General features: G+C 43.1%; 1 protein-coding gene across 1 annotated transcript in view; it reads right to left on the bottom strand.

Annotated features, from left to right (window-relative positions):
- RYR2 (ryanodine receptor 2) overlaps window positions 1-21,701 on the bottom strand; it is a 3,458,987-nt gene that overhangs the window by 567,606 nt on the left and 2,869,680 nt on the right. The window contains exon 76 of the mRNA XM_085612346.1: window positions 6,027-6,130. Within this exon, the coding sequence (XP_085468472.1) occupies window positions 6,027-6,130 (104 nt within the window). The remainder of the gene's footprint in view (window positions 1-6,026; window positions 6,131-21,701) is intronic.

Raw genomic sequence — 21,701 nt, forward strand, 5'->3', positions numbered from 1 at the left:
CAGTCAATCCACAAACAGGCAGAGGTACAGATAAAGGTTGAACAAGAAAATTGCCACTTTCTAAAAGTGCTATTTTCAAACACAGTATTTAAAAACCACCTTGACTAAAAGGTGATTTTTAATACTGGGAAGATATGCAGGTAAACATGTTACACAGCATTCCCCATTCTGTCCTATGGGCAAGGTAGCCTTTCAATAGTGAAAAACAAAATTGGCAGTATTTCACTATCAGGACATGTTACGCACACTAGTACATGTCCTACCTTTCACATAAACTGCACCCTTCCAAGGGGGGTACCTTGGGCCTACCATAGGGGTGTCCTATGTGTAAGAAAAAGGGAAGGGTAAGGTCTGGCAAGTGGGTGCACTGGCCAGGTCAAAATGGCAGTTAACAAACGGCACACAGGCACAGCAGTAGCAGGCCTGAGACCTCTTTTCAGCGCTACTCATGTGGGTGGCACAATCAGTGCTGCAAGCCCACTAGTAGCATTTGAATTACCAGCCCTGGCACACTCAGCGCACTTTACTAGGGACCTACTGGTAAAACAAATATGCCAATCATGGATAACCATTCATAATAACAATTTACACAGAGAGCATATGCACTTTAGCACTGATCAGCAGTGGTAAGGTGGCCCGATTCCTATAACCAACAACCAAAGGTCAGGAAAAACAAAGGAGGAAGAAGCAAAACGTTTGGGGATAACCCTGCAAAAAGGGCCATTTCCAACAATTCTTATACTGTGTTCTTGCTGAAACACCAAACATATATATGTCCTGAACAACTTGTTGTGAACAGCCACTCACCCCCCTCCCGACGCCGGTACCTGCAGCGGTCACAACACCACTAAATGTATTTTCCAATTTTAATTGTTTTGTGTTTTATGGATTTTAATCCGAAATAAACAATTTAAATGGCAATGAGTCCCTGACGTGAGAACAACTAGTCCATAAAACACCATACTTAGCCCTCAACTTAGCTACTAGTATTTTTCCAGAATGACTGTAACACAGGATGGGAATGGATGCCTTAAACAAAATAAATTCCACTTGAATGGGCCCGAAAATGGACCAAGCACCATATTCTCTGTTCCCTTTATCCATGTAGCATTGATGCTCGGTTCTCAATGTGGTTGCTGGGTGCAAATCAATTTGCAATGCTGGGGTGAGCATTTCTTCAGGGTGGCATGTGTCCCTGGTTTGCCACATATAGACTGGAAAGGGGAGACCCGGGAAAAGGGAGACCCGCTGATGCCCTATTTGAACAGCTCCGACAAGTAAACTGTAAATGTGTTGGTCTAATTTGGACAGCTTCCACAATTCCATCTCTGGCACTGCAATTCTAAAATTATTCTTTTAAATTGATCTCCTTTGGCAAAGTGAGCCTACTGAGAAAATGATCACGATTGGCACTTAGCAAGAGAATATTGTTCAAATGTTGCTATGGGGAGACTTCAATGGAAATCTCTTTTTGCTCAAAGAGAAGAGGTTTAACAATGCGTAAATCTGTCTAATAACCAATTTGTTGGTGGAAGTTACTTAATATCAAATGTCTGCAGCAGTATTTATCAGTATTATTGGAAATACCTAGAAATAAAGAGCATGTAATTCTTGGGTATATTTACATGAACACATATGGGCCATCTTATTTTATAATCAATGAAGAGAGAAGTACTTCTGAAAGTTATGTCTCTTTTAAAGTAAATCCTGGTCATTAGGATATGTAAGTTGTTCATTACTTATTGGGCTAGGTTGGGCGGTAAACTCTGCTGCTCTGATAGAATTAACAGAGTCTTGCACCCTCCGCTTGGAGCGGGGAGTTTCAGAAAAACTAAGCTAACCACCACATGGCAGAGTTTTTTCTCACATGCGGCTCACCAACGTTAAGTTGGAGAGTGCAAGCAAGAAAATTGAGCACTAGATTGCCTTACGGTGACATTTCTCAATGCAGGTGGTCGTGGAAGGTCACTACCGCCACATAGAGAAAGCTGCCACCCATGTTGAGTAAGGTGCTGCTCAAGTAGAAAATCTACTTGAGCGGCAGAAAGATGCAGCGCTCTCTGGTGTGCCACGTGGTGCCGTTCACACTGATGTTACAGTGCAGGACAGGTTCCTGGCCCTAAAAATCAGCACTAGCAGTGCAACACACCAAACTCCGCCGCTCGCAGAATCTTTTAGGTAACTATGCAAAATTCCACAGCATGAAACTCTGTGAGTTTTGCCCATACCTAGTAAATAGAAATACATAAAAAGGATACAGTTTACAGATCCAAAGATTGTAAGAGTGGTGGTGCTATGACCTGCAAATGTTCCTTGAACGTGAATATGATTCAGTTTACAGAGCTCCTTAAAATGTGTTTTATAGTGAAATAAACAATCATTCAGATGACCCACTTGTTTTTTGGGATGCTTCACCAATTAGTGCCAACAAATAAATATGAAAAGGAAATCAATGCTGGATTCCAACATTATTAACTATCTAGTTTCCCTGTAAAGGGAAGTAAAGGGTAGAGTTGCAATGGGCACAATGAGTTTCCATTTCTGTATAATGTTGAAGTTTACTAACAGTAATGCCACATATTCACAGTGTCTAAATTTTTGCCAAAATGATGATGACACACACCTATACCTAGGTACAAATACTCTTGTCAAGGATAAGGCATCATTGATACAGTATATATATGGGATTCTGCAGTCCCTGTATGAATGCACAGCTCTAATTTCTTCATAATTGCCACCTAGTAAAGCATTCAGTCGCTGATTATAAAGAAAAGACATCAGAACTCGACTGTAATAAGTATTGCAGTCTGATTCTGATGTCACAAAGCCTGCTGCTAGAGCCAGTAGTCTAGGTGAAAGGCTGTTCAGGTCAAGAAGCAGCTGTTTAAAGCAACAAGAAAGAAACTGCCTTTTATTTATTCTGCTCTATTCTTCTAGCTTACAGTGACTGACAGAAAGAACATGATTCATTTTAGCATTCTGTACATAATTATAGAAAAGTTAGAATCTTTCTGCGTGTTTCTAAACATTCTGAGTAACTGCAGCTTTTTTTTAAAACAAAAACTGACTTGTACTTAACTGTTCCCTTTATCTTTTTGCACCAAATATCTGACAGGTTTTTGATGTGTTTAATTTTGCACTAGAGGTTCTATTTTTATTCTTCATGATGGCAAAACAGCTCTCTCTTTCTGATAGAGCTATAGACCAAGGTTTTAAGTGGCTTGTGGGAAAGGTGATGGTGTGACCATGTATTATATGGGATAATGTACCCCTTGACGTACATAATAGGGATATTTAAAGTCACCTGGGAGCTCCATAACCTTGTAAAGAAACTCTGCCTTCAGCCTTGTTCCTCTGTATGGTTATGGAACTCCTCCGTGTCTTGTAATTGTATGGCAGTGGGTACTTTATACCTTATATAATGCACCTTCTGTGATGAATAACCCTCCGTCATGGAGGACTGGCACACATATATGGCCACATTCACCGATATCTCTTTATGTTTGTGTGGAACTGCAGAAGGATAGACAGATATTAATAGTCTAAACAACATGTAGAGCATTGAATTGAAGCGACTACACCCATTCATTTTCGCTAATGAGGGGTGGAAAAGGGACACCCCCTTTTTGCCTATTGGCACATAGGGGGTCATTACGATGGCGGTGAAACCACCACCGGCAGCCTCCCGTTGGTTCTTTCACCACCATCGTGAGGCACTTTCCTGCCCGGACCCACCCTGCATCAACAATATGGTGGCAAAGCCTAGCAGGCACCGTCAGCCATATTATGATGCTGCCTCCCCACCAGCCGGTGTATGGCAGTGTAACTGCCATTCACAGGCGGGTGGGGGTTGCATTTGGGGGCCCGTAGCGGCCCCCTTGTGTTGAGGGAGGTGGGTGTGCACTGGGGCCTTCACCAGGTGCCTGCCACGTAGTGCAGGGAAATCCAAACAGTACATCGGTTGTGGTCGCATCATAATCTCAATGGAGGGACGCATTACTGGCGGACAGTTCCAACCCCCGGCACGATGGCGGATGGACAGAAGTCTGTCCACCATCGCAATCGGCCCCATAGTCTCAACAGTGTGTAGGGATTTCCCCTTGGTCTGTGACTAAAGGTACTGTAAAATGTCCATTAATACATATACATTTGTGTCATCTCTATAAGAAGAACACTAAATCCCATTAAGTTAAGCTGTCAGGTTTTCTCTTGAATGGACTAATGTTCAAAGCCATTCATAGATATATTGCAAGGTGATTCACCCACCAACATAATTTCAACTGGCAATGTACATGGACAATTAAATAAAGCTGTCACCTAAAAGCACAATACTTAGTAAAGCCTAACGTTGTGCTATCTTTACACATATCACATACGAATGGATGTGACCTGCAGCACACACTTTCCACTATCTCATGATTGACTTTGCTTGCAGCTTCTCTACAAATGTCCCTTGTCCCAAGTACTTCAACATAACCTTGCCTTAACTCACTAGAACCCACTGGCAGACCGTTATCAATATGCAGATATCTTCTATGCACACTAAACAGTACACCTTATGTTCATCCCCTGCACATTTCTGATTTAAAGTATACTTTCTTTTTCTCCATTTTTGTATAACAAGGTAATTTAAAGTAGCATACATGTGATGTGTTGCCACTATATAAAACACCAAAATATTGAACAATTCCACCAGATTTACAAAAACAACCCTACACCAACTTGGAGTGTTGCAGTTTTTTTCCAAATGTTTCACAAAGTTAAATGAATGAAGTAACTTTAGTGCCAGCTTCCTAATACTGGGATGATGAGCCAATAGAGTAAAATACCAACCTATAATATTCCCCAGCAGGTTTGCTTAAGGTTTTAGGAGGCCATTTTGACCTCTGACAGTAGCTTTACATCCTGCTAGGCCAATGAAGGGTGTGGCCTCCCATCCCCTGGTGGAGGAATGCCTACCACATTGTGAGATCGCTATCTGTACGCCTGGCAGAGATATCACTGCCTTCAGGGCAACTGCTTTAGTGACAGTTTATCTGAGGGCGGGGAAAGTAACAAATGGGTGCCATGATGCTTGGTTCATTCAAGCAGGGTTTTTGTTCTGAAAAAAAATATAATAAATATACCTGATGCTCTGGGAATTTTCTCACAGGACTTGGTGATCATTTATATTGTTTTCTGATTGGGCCCACCAGATGTTTTTTGAGCAATCCTAAAATGGCAAACTTTACATTGCAAAGATTGCCATTTATAGGATGGGCCCTCTGATGTACATTGACTGAAGGTGCTGTGGTAGGGTGGAAAAATGTATTCAGCTGTAGACCCAACTGAGTGTCAGCCAGCAGAAACCTGATGCTTTGAACTCCTCTAAATAAATCAGATAAACGGTGGGTTTGGTGGGGCAAGAGCCTGCCAATTTGCATTAAGGCTTCCATTCCACCAAACTTGAAATAAGAGCCTTACTAAAACTTTGGCTACCAATGATGTATAACTTACTGACCCGCTAATGAGCTGCGTATTGTATTTGTATATCTATGTTCTAACATCACTGGGGTGCTGCTGTCAAAAATCAATAATGATTGCCTTTGCAAGCCTTTGGCAAAATGGCTATTTGCCCAATGTAAATTAGACACTGTCAATGTAGTTTAAAAGCGTATAAAATACCAAAACCATTGTTACATTATCTAATTCTTGCACTTAATCATATCTCCCAGTCAGAATTACGTAAGATCAAAGAGGAAGTAGTCCATGCTTGATCACTAAAATTTTGGAACAGATTTACCTGCCAATCTGAATAAAATGTATCCAAACTTCTAATACACATAAAAGGTGACCTTTTCTTTTTGGCTAGACGTTTTTGCCACTGTGCCGGTGGTCATTTTGGGGAACTGTGCAAAATTTGGCCAGAATATTGCAAATAAATAGGGTGATGACTTTACCTCACTTTGCATATACATGTGATAAAACAAGCAAAAGTAATCTTTCAACAATACCTTTAGAAAATGATGTCTGCTTAGAACACCTACCATTTTTCTGTCAAGGCAGTTCTACTAAACAATAAAATTAATTGATGAAGAGGATCGAATCTTTTAATTGCTTCATCTTCCTCTGGCGGTTCCTTCACTGGCCTCTGTGATCAAGAAAAAAACAAGCAATCATATGGTCATCATACAGCGCTTTTAAAAGCATGAAATGATTTTGGATGAAAAGAAGGAAGGTTTGAATTCATAAATGTATCTGAGTCACTGGTAACTATTCATGCCACATTCCAGTCCATTGTTGTTTCCCACTGGGCCATTTCAGGCAGAAATGAGACACATGCAAACCATGGGCTAAGAAAAATTCAAACATGAGCTATTTTTTTTTGTCTTAAAAATTTTGCTCTTCAAGCCAGCTGGCACTTAGCCGACATCGAAAACCAGAAGTGACCAACATCAAAATCATAAATGGGAATCTCATCACATTAAACGCAGTGCATAAAAATCTGTTCAATTATATTTTGTGTGGAAAGAAGCATTGCAATAATACATCATGCAGAGGACAAATAGTCTGGAACGTGATCTGAAGGGAAATAGTTGCCTAGATTAAATGGTCACATGCCCTCTGCCCACATGATCTCTCCCAATAATGATCCTGTTTAGAGTTTCTGGGTTCCTGAAAAGGGATTTGTTGATTCCAAGTAAGATTCCCACTGCCTTGTCAATTAAGTTGACACTGCCCTTTGCAAAGTGAGTCAACATGAGCTAGATCAAGGATAGGCATCATAACACAAGCACCAAAGGGAGGAGACTCAGTCCTTCCATCCTTCAAACAGCTGTACATGAAGAAGAATTGTTAGAGGTGTATTAAGAAACATTAATTTCAACCCCTAACTAGGAAAATACAGTAGTGAGGTCAGGAGTAGAAGATGGAAAGTCAGGTCAGTGCATTGATGTCCTTAAGAGTGCCCATGCTCTCATGTTTTTTTATACCTGGATAAATCAGGTCATTTGAAAAGCATTCCTTCCTATAAAGTGGTTTGCATCTCCAATAGGGTTAGACATTTTTAGAATAATTTTCATATTTACATTTCCACTAGTTTCCAGAAAAGTCAGTCAGCCTATTGCTTTTAATGAGTCAGAAAACAGCCCTAAAGGAGTGAAGCGAAAATATTACGGTTCATAATTGGGTGGTTGGAAGGTATACACAGGATAACAGAATAGAAGCACTGATCCTAAAGAACACTCTAATAAGTTCTCCCTGGACATAAACAGTTGAACATCATTGACAAGATATATGACACGTTGTTCAATGTTGAGAGCAAAATGGAATGTATTGAGCTCAAGATAAACATGGTCACATAAATAGATATACAGGTTAATATAGTTTGTCTCTTTTCGAACACTTTAACACCGGGTGATCGAACTCCCTAGATAAAATGTATATTGGGATCATACGGACACAAACAGATGCCCATGCTAAATGCCCTGTTGAATTATCATTGAAGAAAGTATTTTTTGTCAAGGTCAGTGGACAAAACTCTAATCCTAATAAGGCCACCAGAATAAGATCTTTCATTGCTTTTCAACCTTTGTGCATCATCACATGAAGTAATGTAAAGCCTTGATGCAATGGGGGTAAACAAGAACATAGGGCCATATGTAGGAAGGCAAATTGCGATCGCAAATGCTGAAATTCGCCGAATTTCGGCGTTTGCGATCGCAATTTGGGCAGTCTGCTATGTAGCACACAAAAACCCACACGCAAAATAAGGAATCGCAAAATTTGCGATTCCTTATTTTGCTAATGCATTTAAGGAATCCCAAAGAACAAGTTACTTACCTTCGGTAACGCTTTTTCTGGTGGATACAGTATCTGCCTGTGGATTCCTCACCTTGTGAATATCCCCTGCGCCAGCAACATTCGGAAACTTTTGTAGCAGTCCACGCCGATGGGGTCGACGACAACGTCACAGAGACACGGCTCCGCTCGCGACTCCGCTGACATCACCGGCTCCATAAGAAGACCTCATCGGCGTGATGACGTCAGTTCCGCCCCTTTTTTCCGTGCCTTCGAGGCACACGGAACGGACTGACAGCAATATATATACACAGTATACACAGTACACAATATGCATATCAACACACTCAGTGTGGAAAATAAATAACAAAGCACAAGAAATAACATAATGCCTTTGACAGTGATAAACACATTTGAAACCCATCAATAGAATTACAGGCATGGAAATACCGGTATAGAAGGATGGACAACGGGGAGGCGGGTGGGTCAGTGAGGAATCCACAGGCAGATACTGTATCCACCAGAAAAAGCGTTACCGAAGGTAAGTAACTTGTTCTTCTGATGGATACATCTGCCAGTGGATTCCTCACCTTGTGAATAGATTCCATAGCAGTCCCCACTCCCGGAGGAGGGTGTCCACCCTTCTATACCAGAAAATCCTGAAGGACGGAACGAGCAAAATGTCCGTCCCTCCTCACCTCGGTGTCTAAGCAATAATGCTTTGCGAAGGTGTGGAGAGAGGCCCAAGTTGCCGCCCTACAAATGTCCTCCACCGGAACACCTCTAGCTAAGGCAGATGTGGAAGACTTTGCTCTGGTAGAATGAGCCCTCAAACCCTCCGGAGGCTCCTTACCAGCTAGGGAGTAGCATATCTTGATGCACAAGACAATCCACCTGGAAAGGGTGCGCTTGTGCACCGCTCGACCTTTCCTGCAGCCAGCAAAGCCCACAAAGAGCTGGTCATCAATCCTGGAGTCCCTTGTCCTGTCCAGGTAGAAGCTCCCCACCCTCTTAGGGTCCAAGCGGTGAAGTCTCTCCTCCTCCTTGGAAGGGTGAGGGGGAGGATAGAAGGAAGGAAGGGTAATGGACTGCCCCAGATGGAAGCGAGTTACCACCTTAGGCAAAAACGCAGCCCTGGTCCTGAGTACCATTCGTTCAGCATGAATGGTCAAGAACGGGGGTTTTGAACTCAGAGCTTGAAGCTCACTTACCCTCCTTGCCGAGGTGATTGCAACGAGGAAAACTGTCTTAAAGGACAACAACCTCAAGGGACACTTGTGTAAGGGCTCGAAGGGAGAACCCATAAGATAGGTTAGTACAAGGTTTAAGTCCCATAGAGGCACAATAAAGGGAGTAGGAGGAAACTTGTTTGTAAGGCCCTTTATAAAACGAAGAGCAATAGGTGACTTGAACAGCGACGGCTGATCCGGCAAACAAAGGAAAGCCGATAGAGCCAATAAATATCCTTTCACAGTAGCCACAGCAAAGCCTTGCTGAGCAAGAGAAAGGGCAAACTGTAGAATATTAGACAGACGAGCCTTCAAAGGATCAATGGACCTCTCTCCACACCAGAGAACAAATTTAGACCACCTATATGAATAAATAGATTTGGTGGAGTGTCGCCTGGCCGATAAAATAACATCCACTACATCCGGCGGGAGAGAGAAAGAATTCAGGTTGCCCCGTTCAATCTCCAGGCATGAAGGTGTAAGCTCTGGAGGTGGGGGTGTAGAACCTGCCCCTCCGACTGCGAGAGGAGGTCTGCCCTTAGAGGAAGACTGAGCGGAGGGCCCGAGGAGAGGTGGAGAAGATCTGTGTACCACACCCTTCTTGGCCAATCCGGGGCGATCAATATGACTTGGGCCCGGTCTTGGCAAACCTTCCTCAGAACCCGAGGAATCAAGGGTATGGGAGGAAATGCGTAAAGGAGTCGTGAGCCCCAACTCAGCTGAAACGCGTCCCCCAACGCCCCCTGCATCGGACACTGGAGACTGCAGAACAACGGACAGTGCGCGTTCTCGCGGGTGGCAAATAGATCCACCCGAGGAGTTCCCCACGTCCGAAAGACGTGATGAACCACCTCCGGATGGAGCCTCCACTCGTGGTCGGCGGAGAACTGCCGACAGACTGTCCGCACGCACATTCAGCACCCCGGCCAGATGATTTGCCATCAGACAAATCTGATGGTCCTGAGCCCAGGACCATAGATGCAGGGCCTCTCTGCAGAGACAAAGAGACCCCACTCCTCCCTGTTTGTTTATATACCACATCGCGGTAGTGTTGTCCGTCAGGACTTGAACAGACTGACCGCGAAGGAAAGGGAGGAAGGCCTTGAGCGTCAAACGTATCGCCCGCAATTCCGGAAGGTTGATGTGAAGCAACCTTTCCTCTGGAGACCAAAGACCCTTGATCTCCAGATCCCCCAGATGAGCACCCCACCCTAAGGTGGATGCATCCGTTATCACTGTGGCCACCGATGGAGGAAGATGGAAAGGCTTTCCTTGAGACAGATTGCCCTCCATGCCCCACCAAGATAGATCCGCCGCAGCTTCTCTGGAGATCCTCACAGACTCCCTGAGATCTCCCTTGTGCTGATACCACTGCTTGCGGAGGCACCACTGGAGCGCCCTCATGTGCCAGCATGCATGGTTGACCAACAGAATGCAAGAAGCAAACAGACCGAGCAGGCGAAGGACCTTCAGGACCGGAACAACCGCTCCGTTGTAAAATAAAGGAATCATTTCCTGTATGTCGAGAATCCTTTGAGGAGGAGGGAATGCTCGACAAACAGTAGTGTCCAGTACCGCACCTATGAACAGGTTGCGCTGAGAGGGCACCAGGTGAGATTTGGGCACATTTATCGAAAAACCCAAGTTGAACAACAGTTGAGTTGTATAACGCAGATGATGCAGCACCTTCACTGGAGACTCCGCCTTGATCAGCCAGTCTTCCGGATAGGGGAAAACCGAGACCCCTGACCTTCTGAGATGGGCTGCCACCACTGCCATCCCCTTCGTGAAGACCCGAGGTGCAGAAGTAAGACCAAACGGGAGGACCGCAAACTGATAATGTTGCGACCCTACCGTGAAACGGAGATACTTTCTGTGCGACTTCAGGATTGGGATGTGAAAATACGCATCCAGCAAGTCGATGGACACCATCCAGTCCTCCTGATTCAGCGCTTGAAGAACCTGAGCAAGGGTGAGCATCTTGAACTTCTCTTGTTTTAGATAAAGATTCTGAGGTCCAATATCGGACGCAATCTGCCGTCCTTTTTCGGAATCAAGAAATACCGGGAGTAGCATCCCTGACCCCTCTCCTGCTCTGGAACCACCTCTATCGCACCTTTCTGAAACAACTTCAGGACTTCCTCCTGCAGGAGAAGACGGTGGTCCTCCGAGCAAGCCCCTTGGCAAGGAGGGTAATTTGGAGGGAATTTCCGAAAGGGAAGGGCATACCCATTTTCCACAAGATCTAGAACCCAGAGATCTGTAGTTACTGATTCCCAATCTTGTAGAAAATGGGTAAGCCGGCCCCCCACTGGACCAGCATGATCCGGAATGGCGGATCTAGGGCTGTTTTGCGGTGGTGGGAGGGGCTGAGGAAGAGGAAGAGGAGGAGGAGAGCTGACGGCCACGTGTGCGACCCCTGATTCTTCCTCTGTAACCTCTCGACGAGGAACCTTGCTGCTGCAGCTGTTGCTGCTGCTGAGTCTGCCTATAGGTCCGAAAATATGTCCTTCCAAAACCTCTGTACCTCTTAAAAGACCCTCTCGACTGAGACTGGAGTCCCAAAGATTTAGCAGTTGGCTTGCTCTCTTTGAATCTTTCCAGAGCAGCATCTACCTTTTTTCCAAACAGGCCAGACCCATCAAACGGTAGATCCAATAGGGTTGCTTGCACATCTTGAGAGAACTCCGAAGTTCTCAACCAAGCACCTCTTCTAGTTGCAACAGACGACCCCATGATCCTTGCCACAGAATCTGCAGTGTCCAGCCCACTTTGGATCACTTGCCGCGCAGCCGCCTGAGCATCAGCCAAGATGTCGTTAAAACCAGATCTATCCTCATCAGGTAGCTTCGGCACCAGTTTCTTAGCCGAATCCATCAGCGCATGTACATAGCGTCCCAAAAGACATGTGGCGTTAGTCGATTTCAAAGCCATGCTGGCTGATGAAAACACCTTCTTTGCCGACTGGTCCAGCCTTTTTGCCTCTCTGTCCCCAGGAACCTGTGGAAAAGCTCCTTTAGACTTCCCAGAACAAGCCGCCTGAATTACCAAGCTCTCAGGCGATGGATGAGACGACAAAAATTCTGGATCCCCTGGGGCCGCTCTGTATCTCCTAGCGATAGTCTTAGACACCGCAGGAGCAGAAAAAGGTTTGCGCCACACCTCCAACACAGGTTCTACAGTGGCCTCATTAAATGGAAGCAAAGGCTCTGATACCGCTGTGGGAGAATGCAAGACTTCAGTCAAGATGTTCGACTTAAACTCCGTTGTTGGAAGTTGGAGATCAAGCAACTCCGCAGCTCTCCTTATGACTGCATGGTAGGGTGCAACGTCCTTGGATGGCTCATCTGATGGTGGAGTAATCTCCCACTCAGGAGACAGGTCCAAGCCACTAGCCTCCTTAAGCTCATCAAAAACCTCATCCGACTCCACCAATTCTCCATCTTCCGCTTCCTCCTGAAGGTATCTCTGCTCCTCATCAATCCTTTGAGTCTCCCTTCTGGAGCGAATTCGAATCCTCGGCGTCGGCGGCGCCGTAATCGACTCCGACGGCGCCTGTTCCGGCGTCGACCGTGGATCCGGCAGAGCCATCGGCATCGAACGAGGTCGAGCCGGAGCCGGCGAGGATGGAAGCGTCGTCGACATTCTCGGAGCCGGAGGATTCCAAGACGGCGTCGCTGGATAAAATGGATAGAAAGGGGCCTGAGGATACACTTGCGGCACCCCTAAGTTAAATGCCAAAGGACCCGTCAGACCCGCAGGTGCACCAGGGACATACATGGCACGAACAAATACCCCATACATCGCATTTAAGTAATGCGAGGGGTCCTGACCTGGCCCAGGGAAAGCAGGATACTGGCCAGGCCCCACCGGACTCGCGCCAACCGGTGCCGACGGTGGAATCAATGGCGTCGCAGGCTCACCCGGGGCTTGAAGATCTTCCGGGGCCGGAGATGGAGCCGGAGACGGAACCGGAGCCGGAGATGGAACCGGCGTCGGAGTCCGGGCTGGAACTGGCGAAGCCGGAGACAAAGAGACCTCCGGAGATGAAGGAACAGCAGGCGAACCCGGCACAGGAGAAGGTGAAACAGAGTCCCTTCGATGCCGAGCAGGTGACTTCGGCTTCGGCGCCGTGCTCTTATCTGAATGGTGCCGAGAGGAGTGTCTTCTCTTTTTCTTGTGCTTCTTAGCTCGAGAAGCATGCCCCGAAGTCGACTTCGACGCCGAGCTCGATCGAGACCTCGATCTCGATCTCCTTCTCCCTCTCTTGTCCTTCTTCATTCTGGCAATAAAGAGCTTTGCCTCCCGTTCCTTCAGAGCCTTCATGCTCATCTTTCGGCAGCTGGTACAGCCATCCACGTCGTGGTCCGAGGATAAACACCACACACAGTCCTCATGTGGGTCAGTGATGGACATATGCTTGCCACACTCCCGGCAAGGCTTAAACCCAGACTTCTTTGTCGACATCTTCAAAGAAGACAGGAAAAACAACGAAAATACACAAAGTATCAACGACGCTAACAACAGCGATTCCCGAAATCCGTTGGCTTCGACGGCGAGGAAAAAAGGTAACTGACGTCATCACGCCGACGAGGTCTTCTTATGGAGCCGGTGACGTCAGCGGAGTCGCGAGCGGAGCCATGTCTCTGTGACGTCGTCGTCGGCCCCATCGGCGTGGACTGCTACAAAAGTTTCCGAATGTTGCTGGCGCAGGGGATCTTCACAAGGTGAGGAATCCACTGGCAGATGTATCCATCAGAATTGCGATTCCTTAAATGCAATGTAGGAAGCACCCAAGTTGTGCAATTTTGGCTTAAGGAATCGCATATTACCACCAACCTCAGGTTGGTGGTAATTTGCGATTTCCTTGAAAAATGCACTTTTTTGCATTTTTCAAAGTGCCATGTGGCGCACATACATGCCCTTAGCGCATGTATGTGCACCACATGTGCACACATGTTTATTTCAGGGGTGCAAAAGGGCGTCCTATTGACACCCTTGCAACCTTGAAATTGCATTCTCAATTTGCGATTCTCTAATTGAGAATCGCAAATTGAGAATGTCTTCCTATTTATTCCTATGGGTCTTCTAGCCCATAGGAATGAATGGCAAGGTATTCCTTATTTGCGAATCTCAATTTGGGATTCGCAAATAAGGAATAGGTGGGAATCGCAAAATATTTTGCTAATCCTACCTACATTCCGTTTTGCAATTCTCTAATTGCGATTCCCTAAAAATTGCAATTAGAGAATCGCAAAACACGTTGTACCTACATATGGCCCATAGACATTTTTAAAAGACATATGCAGCCACGCACATGAGCCTCTGAGATGCATAAAATTAATGTCCGTATAGATACACATGTATTCCCTAATCACCTACAGCCATTTGCTCACACACACATCCTGCTCACCTACTCAGCCACTCACCTTATTCACTCAGCCCACTCAATTTCCTGATAAACACACACAAACACTGGGAGGGACTATGTGCCTGTGAGCTAGAATTCTTATTCATGAGTATATGAGTGTGATGTAATGTGGATGTTTGAGTTTATGAATGTGTGAGTATGCATGCTTAGGTATGTTTTTGCATCCGTCAACTCTGTGTTACTGAAAGTGTTTACCTGTGTGATTGTGAACTCTTTTTGTATGTGTTTGTGCCTGTGTATGAAGTTCCAAAGAAGATCTTAAAGTGGATTAAGGGGACTGGAATTCAGACAGAATATTGAGTTGGAAATGTGGACTTACACAAATATCAAGTTGGAAATATTGTGACACAGAAATGTTTTCAGCAAGAATATTGTGATCAAGAATAGCGAATTAAGGTAAGAAATATTGTTTTAAAAAATATAGAAGTTATTAATATAGTTTGCAAAAAATATCGTTGTTTTAAATATCAATTTTTTAATTAGTGTTATGTATTTTAGTTTATATTTTAAATGTATGTGATGTATGCTTTTTTGTGGTAGTGTTTATGTTTTTCAATATATGTGTTATATTTTTAGTAGTTATTTATTTTATTTTAAGAAAGTTTGCGTTTTTTAGTTCTGTTGCGGGTTTATAGGGGAATAGGGTGGGAAGTAATTTAATTATAATAAATTAATGAATATTTTCTATTTAAGAATATTTCTTTACTTGAGATTTTATAGTGTCAACTGTGGGAAGTAATTTATTTGTAATTCATTATTAACTGGTTGTTAATTAATATTAATTAATTAATTGATCATTATTATTATTATTATAGTTGCTTATACAGCGCTACTGACACCCTACGGGTAAACTGGCGCTAAGTTAGAGTGTGTACTGGGTGAACAAGGAGCCCCTGCCAGACAGAATTAGCAGGAGGCTTGGTCGAGGGCCCGAGGATATAGCCAGGTTTTGATCTTTTTTCTGAACTGCGTCAGATTGTCTATCTGTCTGATATCCAGTGGGAGTGTGTTCCAGAGTCGGGGGGCTGCTATGCAAAAGGCCCGGCCTCCTGATTTAACTTTCCTGACTCTCTGTACCCTTACCAAATTTGATGATTATTAATTATGGTAATTGTGTAATTTGTTTAAGGTGCAGGTTGTGGGGTTTATAGGGGTAAAGTGTGGGAAGAGATTTATTCGTAGTTAATTATTAATTAGTTATTAATTAATTTTAATTAATTCATTGTTAATTAATTTTGATAAATGAGTAATTTGTTTTAGGTGTGGGTTGTGGGGTTTATAGGGGTAAAGGGTGGGAAGTAATTTATGTTTAATTAATTAATAATTAGTTGTTGAATACTATTCGTTTTTTACTTGAAAATAAGTCTTAATTGTGTAATTAATTTTTTTACTGTTTAATTTAAGCTGTTGGTTGTGGGGATTATGGGGTAAAGTGTGGGAAGGTTATTAAATTTTATGAGTTTTAATTTGTTTTTTAATTAACAATATTGCTTAAATTGTTTATTTTTTGTGTGTGGGTATTACTTTTATAGGGGTACAGTGTGGGGAGTAAATTAATTTTACTTACTTTATAATTAGTTGTTGAATACTATTCATTTTTTACTTGAAAATAAGTATTAATTGTGTAATTAATTGTTTTACAGTTTAATTTAAGCTGTTGGTTGTGGGGCTTAAAGGGGTAAAGTGTGGGAAGGTTATTAATTTTTATGAGTTTTAATTTGTTTTTTAATTAACAATATTGCTTAAATTGTTTATTTTTGTGTGTGGGTATTACTTTTATAGGGGTGCAGTGTGGGGAGTGAATTAATTTTACTTACTTTATAATTAGTTGTTGAATACTATTAATTCTTTACTTGAAAATAAGTATTAATTGTGTAAGTAATTAATTGTTTTACAGTTTAAATCAAGCTGTTGGTTGTGGGGCTTATAGGGGTAAAGTGTGGGAAGTTTATTAATTTTTATGAGTTTTAATTTGTTTTTTAATTAACAATATTGCTTAAATTGGTACTTAATTATGTTAATTAAGGAGGTATATATATATTTTTTTTATTTAGATGTGGGGTGTGAACTGTGTGGTGTTATAGGGTAGGAAATAGAAAAAGTAAATGTATGAAATTATTCATGATTTTATTTCTAAATAATTTCTAATTAAAAATATGTATTAGTTTGAAAATTATTTTTTATTTTATTTGATATAATATTTGTAGGTATTTGTCATACGTATTTAACGTTATAATATGTTTTTAACTTTTTTATATTACATATATCTCTATTTTAATTTTTAACATATTTATATATTTTTTAATGTATTTGGGGACCGATTACGATGGCGGACGGACTAGAGTCCATCCGCTATTGTGGTGGTGACTGGGACCGTCTGCAATACATGCGGCGGTCCCACACACCCAATTAGGATGCGACCGCCACCATAGCTGTCGCATTTTGCACTTTAACAATGCGGCAGGTGCTGCTGACTGCAGCACCCGCCGCGATGTCCAAAATGCATGTTGTGCATTTCACTGCACTACGTGGCAGGCACCACACGGTGCCTGCCAATTGCTGCAGTGAAGTGTAGGGAGGTACCATGGGTACCCCCCCCAGTGCACCCACACCTCCCCCCAACACAAGAGGGGCCCGCAACTGGCCCCTGAAACCAATGCCCACCAGCTTTACCATGGCAGTTTTGCCGCCATGGAAAGGCTGACTGAAGACAGCATCCTAATTTGGCAGACGGTGCCTGCTAGGTACCGCCACCATTTTATGAATGCAGACCGCTCCGCCAGGCAATCGTAATGATTGCCTCTGGCGGTTCTGTGGTGGACAGTCTTTGCATCCGCCACGGTTGCAGTCTAGATTCCCCCGCCATCATAATGTGACAGAAGGAAAATCACGGTCCGATAATGGAAGGCCCGCAACTGCATGGCTGGCGGTGGTGTTCCTTCCGCCATCGTAATGACCCCCTTAGTTTCTTAAATATTTTTATTATTATTAATATTTTGTTTGAACTGACTGGAGTGGGAAAGGTAATTTTTACCCATCTGTTTTGCAACACTTTCCCTACTGTTGCACTCATTCGAGTGGGAATAGTAATTTTTACCCCTCCGCTATCCAACACTTTTCCACTATTACAATTATTGGAGTGGGAATAGTAATTTTTACCCCTCTGCAACCCAACACTTTCTCTACTGTTACACTCACTGGAGTGCGAATAGTAATTTTTACTCCTCTGCTATCCAACACTTTCCCTACTGTTGCACTCACTGGGGTGGGAATAGTAATTTTTACCCCTCCGCTATCCAACCTTTCCTCCTACTGCTGCACTCACTGGTTTGGGAATAGTAATTTTAAACCCTCAGCTATCCAACCCTTTCCCTTCTGTTGCACTCACTGGAGTGGGAATAGTAATTTCTACCCCTTAATTTTTATTATTTAACACATTTAATATTTATCTTATTATCTATATTTTTGTACTTAGCTGTTAGGGAGTCAATATTTTTGCATTCTATATTTATTACATCGATATTCTATCAGTGAACCGTTTGGAGGCTAAAATTTTGTGTAAGTAATGTGCAGTCTGTGACATACATCACTACAGTAAATGGAAGACTCAGCTCAGTTTAACAGTTGCTAACAAGCATTTCAATCTAGCCTCTTTTATTTATAGCTGACAAACTTGCCCTAATGACGAAAGGTATCATAACTCAAACTTTAGTTTAGTTATGTCGTACATTCTATAAAATCTGGGGAAATTGTCAATACATTTTTTTAAACGGGTAGCCTGTGGGTGTTTGGGAATTATGCAATGGGTATTCCCTAAAATGCCTCGAACATGTGTGCATGAGCTTTCTCTGTAAACAACTGTGTTTATGTTTGTGTGTTTGTGTATGTGACATCACTCATGACATCACTGATGACATCTCAAATGACATCACCAATGACATCATTGATGACATCATTGATGACATCATCCAGTGAATGTGTTTTTCAGAAAATTAAATATGTTTTATATATATATATATATATATATATCTCAAGGTCGAAGAATAAATGGGTATATAATTTTCTAAATGGATGATTTTTTCTTTGAAAAATTGATTGTATAACTGACTGATTAAGTGTATCTTAGGGAATACATGGGTTAGTGAGTACTGTTTAAATATGTAAATATCTGTATCAGTCTCTCACTTTGTGTATAATTGGCTGCATGGGTTGGCGAGTAGCTACATGAGTGTCTATATGGGTTATTAGTTGGTTTTTTGAGTATCAGTATGAGTGCCTGAGTGTCTGTATGGTTCAGTGGGGGGTATTACGTAGTGCATAGATGCATGAATGAGTGACTCACTGTTTGTATGTGTTGAAGACAACATGTGTGCAGGACTGTATGGGTGGATGAGTGTGTGTATGGGTGTGTTAGTGAGTGAATGACTGTCTCAATAGTGTCTTTATGAGTAACTACATATGTTTTAAACTTGTATATGTGAGTATTGGTGTATATAAGTGAGTATATGTGAGAGTGAGAGATTGGAAGAGTTCCTGTATAAATTAGTATGTGTTTCTATAAGTGATTGCTTAAGAGAGTAAGTATGTGTAAGTTTCTGTGGCAGTAAGTGTGGTGGTGTGTCTATAACTGTATATGCAATCTAATGGATGTTTGATACTTAGTTTGTATGTGTGACTATGTGTGTGAGTAACTCTATGGATGAGTGTCACTGTGTAACAGGATGTATAGGTGTATGAGTACATATGATGAGTGAGTACATGTATGAGTGACTGTATAGGACTGTTGGTGAATGAGTGGATGTGTGTGTGTAGATCTTGGAATTACTGAATAGGTGTGTTGTAAGTGGTATTGGTATGTCCATTGTTTTGATAATGTTAGTTTCTATTTTTGAGTGTGTGTATCAAAGGTTATATTAGGGTGAGAGGAGGTCTGCCACTCTATCACAAGGATGATGTCATCAGTGGTGTCATTTGAGATGTCATCAGTGATGTCATGCGTGATGTCACTGACCATGTCATGAGTGATGTAATATGTGACGTCATCAGCAGTGCATTGCGGGCGCGCGAGTTAATTTAGCTGAACTAACTGTACCAGGGGAATTTCTATGGTTTTGTACGAGTGAAATGTCCAACTAACTATCACGCCCCTGAAACCTACGTTTTTTTCTGTGAATTTCTAAGGTTTTTTAAATGCTAACTCCTAACTATAACACGCCTGAAACCTATGGTTTTTTCAGTGAATTTCAAAGGTTTTTTAAATGCTAATTTGTAACTATAACGTGCCTGAAACCTATGGTTTTTTCAGTAAATTTCTAAGGTTTTTTAAATGCTAGTTTCTATCAATGCCTACAGAGGTACGACATGTGAAGAAAGAAGAAAAAACACACAGAAAGAAGCAAAAGAAATGTAGAAAGAAGCAACAGAAGTCCTCAAAGACAAAGAAAAGTGCAGGAAGAAGGAAGATGTGCAGGAAGAAAAAACAGAGGAGCAGAAATAGGGCTTGTTGCAAAATCATCCTGTACCCTCAACTTTTTCAGATTGGTACTGGTGGTAACTGACTCTGACTAACCAGTCCTAGAGCCAGTGCTATGCTAAAAGACACTTAGAATTCAGTTAAAACCTACATACACTAGGAAACACTATGTGTCAGGGTACCCCTGTGATTACCATGTCCTCCTCTGTAAGCCCCTAGTACATAATAGGGCAGGGGTATTAAAACTACCTCTTAAAACGGGCCACAGGGCGCGTTTACACACTGGTGAAGGGAGGGGGAGGCCTCAGGTTACATGTGAACAAACACACCCTGTGGCCGTGTCAATTTGGAGGATAAAGTCCCCTTGAATCCTGAGTGTCCCTTGGGTCCAACTAGCCCACCAGGTATCTCCAGGTAGCGCCACAGAGCTGCGCTGCAGAGAGGTGTAAAAAGGGGCACGGCATGGACCACTTCTCTGCAACGCAGCGCAGTAGCGCTTACTGGAAGCACCTGGTGGGCTAGTTGGCCCCCAGAGGCTCTCAGGATTGAAGGGGAATTATTTCCCCAACTTAAAACACGCCACAGGGCATGTTTGCACAAGTCACCTCAGGCTCCATCCCCTCCCTTCCCCACTGTGTGAACGAGCCCTGTGGCCGTTTTAATTTGGGAGATTAAGTCCACTTGAATCCTGAGGGTCCCTAAGCTCCAACTAATCCACTAGGTACCTCCAGTAAGCACCACAGAGCTGTAAAAAGGGGCGTGGCCTCTGAATACCTCTCTGCAATGCAGCTCCCTGGCACATACTGGAGGTACCTGGTGGGCTAGTTGGTCCTCAGGGACCCTCAGTATTGAAGAGGAATTAATTCCCCAACTTACAACTCGCCAGGGGGCGCGTATGCACAATGGTAAAGAAAGGGGGCGGGCCTGAGGTGACATGTCTGCAAACACACCCTGTGGCGTGTTTTAAGTTGGGGAATTAATTCCTCTTCAATCCTGAGGGTTCGTACGGGACAACTAGCCCACCAGGTACCTCCAGTATGCTATAAACAACAAAACATTAGAACAGGGGGTCCAAGGGAAACATATTTAAAGACCCAGTGGTTTCAAATCCCTTAATATCAACATGTAAAAAACCACAGAAATCTAGGGTCTAGACAAACGAGCACTTTAGAGAACAGTAGAGCAATTCATAACGTCAGAAAAAGTCTCATAATGTAAAAAATAAATCCCATCAGCCACCAAAGTAGCATGTATCATCATTTGGGATCCATTTGTAGTTGCAGAGCCCTAAGACAACCGAGGGCTGTAACCTTAGTGAGCAAGAGGCTCACAAATCCTGCAAGAATATAATTAGTGCCAGAACAATTGTTTATTAACAGAGATCCCTTCAATATGATACTGCAAATGATTTTAGTGGTGATGGTTGCAGTGCAAGTGAAAAATTGTGCAGATACTAAAATTATCTACCCGGACAGCAAAACCACTTTAATAAACACTGTCCAGGTGACAAGATTAAAACGCAGGTGCAAATACAGTTTGAAATAATAACTGCTAGAGTCCAAAGAGAATGTCTACATGTTTCAGCCCTTAGATCAACCTTGATCCAGGTTTTCATCAGAACCTAAAAATACTTTTGCTACTGCAATCAATGTGATGGTGACTGTTAGAAATGGGATTTCTGGTTGGCTAAGGCTTGCGCCAAAGACAGGCAGAAACCGCCACTCTAGTCAGGGCAAGGGAGTTACACGCCAAAGATAACCCCTGCTCACCCCCTTGGTAGCTTGGCACG

This window comes from Triturus cristatus, chromosome 6 (assembly GCF_964204655.1).
Source record: "Triturus cristatus chromosome 6, aTriCri1.1, whole genome shotgun sequence".
Classification (NCBI taxonomy): domain Eukaryota; kingdom Metazoa; phylum Chordata; class Amphibia; order Caudata; family Salamandridae; genus Triturus; species Triturus cristatus.